Here is a 6,000-nt window from a genome sequence, read left to right as displayed (position 1 = left end):
GTTGTTATGTTGTTGTTGAGATGGGGGTCTCACAAACTTTTTGTCCTAGGTTGGCTTGGAACCAGGATCTCCCAATTTCTGCCTCCTGAGTAGATAAGATTATAGACAGGAGCCATTATACTTAGATGAAACAATCTAAGCCTAATCCTACTTCACATAAGAAAGCCAAGAAACAAAGTAATTAACTCAAAGAGAATGTATTTGAATTAAGACCTTCAGTTATCATAGCTGATGATTCGAGTTACTGTATTGTATTAATTAGCTTTCATTAGCTTATTTCTGACTGTCACATAGGTGCTATCATCTGGAGAAGAGAACCTACAAAAATTTGTTCAAGTAGAGAATTATGTAATATCACTTTCATACTTCATGTACAAAATATTTTTTGTTTCAAATACTGAAAAGTTGTATCATGGAATATATGGTTAGGAGTTCATAGATATGGAAGTTCCATAGTAAATCAGCAGTGATTATGTGAAGTTAATTTTTTTTATCAAAGTTAATCATTGCCCTTTGTATGTATTTTCTTTAAGTTTGACTCTAAAGGTTATATTTCTGAACTTTGAGTTTTTGTTAAACTTACTTTATTGTTATCATAGAGGTGATGTACAGAGGGATTACAATTACATGAGTCAGGTAATAAGTGCATTTCCTTTCATACAGTGTCTTCTGTTCCCACATTCTCTCCCAGTTCCCTCCCTTCCGTCTCCACCCATAAGTTGTAAGTGCACTTTCATCAATGCCCAGTGAGCTCCACTGCTACCCTTTTCACCCTTTTCCCCTTGAGTTCTGTGCCTCCCATCCCTGAAGATATACACGTGAATACACTATACGTAAGGTAAAGGCAGGATTATCAAAAACTAAAAGAAAATCTTTTGTTTCTATATCTTGGAGTTTGTTTCAGTATCTATATTATTTTATAGAAATATGAGGAGGCACTTGGGCATTGCACCTTTGGGTTTCTCTCCTAAGAGTATTCTTTTTTTGGTTTCACTGTGTGTACATATCTAGAATCCTGTATTAGTTTTGTCATATCAGAGTGCATTTTAGATCTAACTTCTGCACATCAGCGAACCCTAAGTTTTAAAAAACAAATTGGTTCAATTATTTTAAAGAGTTCCTAGTCTAAAATGTAATCTAACTGCAATGTGTACTGTTTTCTGTCATATATGAACTCTTGTTTTCCATAAGAAAATTCCAAATCCAAATTTTTGCCACTAAATGGTTGCAAAAATATCTTCAACAATCCAGAAAGATTATCAATTGAGTGAAAGCACATAGCAAAGAGGCATCATGATTTTAGGGGTAGAAGAGGATTATGAAGGAATGAAACAAGTTTTACAAGATTTGTAGCAGAGTTTATACACTCTGTGTTTTGTGAATTTGATGAATAGATTATATGGTAAAGTTTCAATGAAAGCATAAATAAACTGCAAGAAGTCATTTTTTTCTTTTTATTTATGGTTAAAAGAGTTTGACTTTTAGAGGTAGGTGATGATGAACATCACAGTGGAAAATCATCAGTATTTCTCATGTTGTGGAGCTAAAAAGATGCTGATCTATCTTGAATTGTCTACGTGGAGTAAAACATAAAGTAAATATTCATATTGCTTCTCTTTTTATTTCCAAAAGCTATTTGAATGAGATAAACATAAAAGCAGTAGAATTACAGAATACTAGAGTTCAAAAGGTAGTCCAAGATAGATAGCAACTTGTTGTACCTTGCCAGTGGGTATGATGATTTATTTTATATGACTGCAGATTTCAGGTTTGCCAGTTCTCAGTCATGTGAGAACTTCTTAAAAATTTTCTGAAAGGGGGAGGGGGAGGGGGGATTGAGGGAGGAGGTAACAAACAGTACAAGAAATGTATCCAATGCCTAACGCATGAAACTGTAACCTCTCTGTACATCAGTTTGACAATAAAAATTATAAAAAAATTGTCTGTGTGTATTCATGTTGCATATGATATGTATGATATTTATGATATATACATATATATGATACATGCCTTACCAAATACATATATTTATACATGTTTTACCAAAAGGTAGTGTACGGTCCTTGTGTATACATGCACATATATCATATGATACATATGACAGGTAACATATCATATACTATGATGGGTAGGACTGGTTCTGCCTTCCTGGGTTTCACTAATATAATGGTTATACCAAACCTCAGAGATATCATGTGATTTTGTAAATATCATCTAGTAAATGGTGGTAGAGGAATGGGGAATTTAAGTCATAAAGTATTCTCCAAAATATTGATTACAAGGCCAAAGGATAAAATGAAAATATCAACTGTCAGTTATGTCTTTCCTACGTTATGGTTTATGTTAATCTGATCCATTTAACAGTTCTGCAATTCAAAGCTGATAAGGCAGAGAAGGGATTCTTTGTGTGCTTTGCCAAAAGGCACTACATGATTCCTTACAGAAGTAACTTTTCTTAATACTTCAGGTGGTTTCATCTTGTTAAGAGAAACAAAAATGCCTTGCTGTAATCTTTTTGGGACACATAGATTCAACACACTTGAGTGGGATAACGTTTTTACTCCAAATAATTCTTATATTCTATAGTTATCTCACACTTTTGAAAAATACTTTAAGAGGCTAAAGAGGCCTATGAAAGACATAAAACGGTAAGTGTACCTATCCTGTTGCTTTTGTGAGCTTGCGTACACTCTTTCCTGGAAGCTTTACCACATTCTTCTGTGTTAATAATGACCCCAAAATTTCCCAGGCTACTGAGATGAAGCAGCTAAGCTCCAACATTGTAACCCTCTTTGTCCTTCAGGGCATCCCTGAGAACAACAGTAGTATACAGGTCGTGGTGATTGTAGTTCTCTTCACAAACAGCCTGAGAGTAAAAAGCTTCCCATTTTAACTAAAAGGATATGTGGGCCTGTAGCACACATGTTATTAAGATTTATTTGGAGGGAAAAAAATCCCTCACCCCTTAAAGATAGACCTACTTATGTCCTCTTGAACCTAGATTGGCCTACAGGGAGAATGGAAAATTCAGTGGGAAGTCATTATCTCTCCCTTTGTCATCCTTCCGACAGTTCCCCAGTTGATGTTACAAATGCTTTGGTCTCAGCATCCTTGTGCAAAGCAGGCACTATGTTTCTTTTTCTTTTTCTTTTTTAATTGTAAATGGGATTGCTGAATGGCAGGCATTATAGTCATGTTTCATATTTCCCCAGCCTAGTAGCATTTCCTTTAGAAAAGGAAGAATTTACATACCACTGGATTAAACAACAATGGCATCTATGTTTCATCTCTGCATTTGCCATGGCCGAGCACACTTTTAGTTCACTTTATATATTGTTACTCAGGCCATTGCTGGTCTCATTATATTTCGAAGACTCCATCTCTCTTTTCTCTCATTTGAGAGCAGGTGGGCCCGGACAGTTCTTGGGAGGCTCCATGAGTGATTTCTCTTGAGAGAGGCATATCTCTGCGTCTCTGCCAAAGCATCACGCAGATCACTTCAAAGGGTGCCAAACACATTCCACCAAATGCTGCTGGCAATAATTACCCATTGATAAATGTGGTGGTTGGCTTCCACCACCAGGCTTCCATGAAATCGAGAGGGGACCCAGATAGTTTTCTTCTGACCGATTTCTAACAGATTTCTCTTGACCTAGTGTTTCTCTACGACCAAATGCCTGGGTTAGGTTAGCAGGAATTAACTAGTGACCGCCTAGAATTCACTACTCTCCTCCTTCTCCACATTCACCAGCTGTTCCAAAAAACAACAACAACAAAAAAAAAATTAGGCGAACAGGTGAATAAAGACCACCATTTTGTGTGCACAGGTCTGTGGGCTCTGGCATAACCTGTTGTAGCTTCAGGAAAAAAGAAAAAAAGGAACGCTCTTTGGGAAGAATGGGAAGTCCTGGAGCCAGGCTTGAGCGTGTGCTCCTCAGGAGGCGGTAACATCTCAAAGTCTCCCCGGGTTTTTAGCCTTGACCGCAAGCCCGCCTTTCCCATCCTCAGGACCTTGAAGTCCACGCGCAAGGACAGAGCCAGACCAGGGACAAAGCCGCTGGGCGAGTCAAGTGAAAGAAACCCCACATAAAAGAACGGAATAAGAAAGCCTCAGAACAGGCAGGCCAGGCAGGGGCTGGAGGAGGAACGGGAGGAGGGAAGAGAGGAGGGAGAGCAGCGGGGAGAGCAAGCTGAGCCCGAGGGACGTCAGGAACAAAAGCTTCGGCGGAGTCTGGCGGAGGCACCTGGGGGGAGCCGGGGAGGAGGGTGTTTGGCATAATTACGAACCCGAGCATGTGTCTGCGCCATCCTGTGGGTGTGGCGCCGAGCGGAGTGTAAACTCTAGCGGGGCTGCGAGGGACGCTTGGATTCGCGGCCGCAGCTCGCTCAGCCTGCCCGCCTGCCCGGCGGCGAGAGCGGCCCCAGCGCACGCGGCACGCCGACCCCGCACCATGGCCTCGTCTCAGGGGAAGAACGAGCTGAAATTCGCCGACTGGATGGCAACTCTGCCCGACAGCATCCATAGCATCCCGCTCACCAATTTAGCCATCCCAGGTAAGCTCACCGGGGCTGCTCGCCCGCCCCGGGACTGGGCGCCCGTGCCACCCGCCGCCCCACCCTGCCTTCTCGGCCACAAAGTGGGAACTTGCCACGTTGCCCACCCGCCTGCCCCCGCGGGGTGGGAAACTTGTCTTCAGCGGTGGTCTGGGCTCCGCGGTGCCTCATCGCCTCAGGCTGCCCGGCGCTCCCCAGCCCCTCCGGGCAGCGTGACGCCAGGAGTCAAGGTGACTGACTGCTCTCCGCGCCAGGCTCGGGAAGGGGCCCCTGCCCGCGCCAGGCTGGGGAGGGGGGGGGGCGGACGAGGGGCGGCAGGCGGGCGCCTCGGCGTGCCCCCCACCCGTGGCTTCTCCCTGCGGATGTGGGAACTGGGGTGTCGATGGGGGTTGAGTTCGTAGTCTATAGGTGGATCTTGTGTGGCGAGTTGTGAGCTGGTGTTTTAGGGGATCGGCTGCACAGCGTGGAACTCCGAGTCCGTCCCCGGCAGCACCCGGAGCAGGTTGGGGATATTCTCCCGGCGAGCCGGGCTCGGTCGTGACTCTTGGTCCCCAGTCTCCCTTTCCACAGACAAAGCGCTTCCCCAAGAGTGATGAAAGTTCAGGGACACGCGGCCCTTCACAGGGAGCCGGACGGGGGCTTCGTGACCCGCGTGGACGCGGAGGGCCCGGGTCCGGAGTCCGCGTGCGTGGGAACCGCGTGGAGCTCCAGGCTCAGCAACGCAAGCCCTGGCGACCCTTGCGTTCTGCTGCTCGGGACGAGGCGCCGGGAAGGACAACCTGCAGAGCCGGGGCGGCGCGGGCGGAAGATGACCACCAGGGTGAGGGAAAGGGGGCTGAGCTGGTGTCCAGAAAATGTTGAAGGAGGGAAGCCTGCACAAAGGGAGGAGGAGACGCGAGGCACCAAGAGATCTAAGCGACCGGCACAGGACCTGGCAAGATTTTTTTTTTTGGGGGGGGGGGGCGCGAGCTCATGCAATGCATTCCAGAGCTCAGGTATCCTGGAGCCAAGGGTTGTTTAAGGACAGTTTACAACATAAAAGCCGATAATACAGACACACTTCATTTCCGATTTGTCTATGCACGCGGACTGAGAGTGTGCACACCTGATTCTTCCAACATTTACTGGAGGGCAAATTACTGATGGGTGCTTTCACTTCCTGCCCAGAACAAGGCTGGGTTATTAAGTTCAACCCTCTGGTCTACCTTCTCTCTCTCCATCAGTCGGGGGCGGGGGGAGCAGGATGGGGGCCCTGCTAACAGTGGAGAGAAACAAGAAAGAAAGAAAAACAGAAAAGTAAGAGGAAAAGAAAAGAAGGTGTGGGGGTGATGGTCAATAGGATTCTTGAAAATTCCAAGAGGCTCCAACCAACGGTGCTGGAATGAGCAATAACTCCAGTGATTATGACTCAGGTGGCTAGTTTGACATCTACGATCGGTTCACGTT

The 6,000-nt window shown here is 45.2% G+C and overlaps 1 protein-coding gene across 1 annotated transcript in view; it reads left to right on the top strand.

The window, feature by feature from the left end:
- The first annotated feature begins 4,231 nt into the window (after positions 1–4,231).
- The window catches only part of Plcxd3 (phosphatidylinositol specific phospholipase C X domain containing 3), a 116,673-nt gene continuing 114,904 nt past the window's right edge, over positions 4,232–6,000 (top strand). Inside the window, exon 1 of the mRNA XM_048368330.1 lies at positions 4,232–4,554. Within this exon, the coding sequence (XP_048224287.1) occupies positions 4,452–4,554 (103 nt within the window). The 5' untranslated portion in view covers positions 4,232–4,451. The remainder of the gene's footprint in view (positions 4,555–6,000) is intronic.

This window comes from Perognathus longimembris, chromosome 19 (assembly GCF_023159225.1).
Source record: "Perognathus longimembris pacificus isolate PPM17 chromosome 19, ASM2315922v1, whole genome shotgun sequence".
Classification (NCBI taxonomy): Eukaryota; Metazoa; Chordata; class Mammalia; order Rodentia; family Heteromyidae; genus Perognathus; species Perognathus longimembris.
Note: the sequence above shows the minus strand (reverse complement) of the source record. Positions and strands in the feature narration are given on the sequence as shown.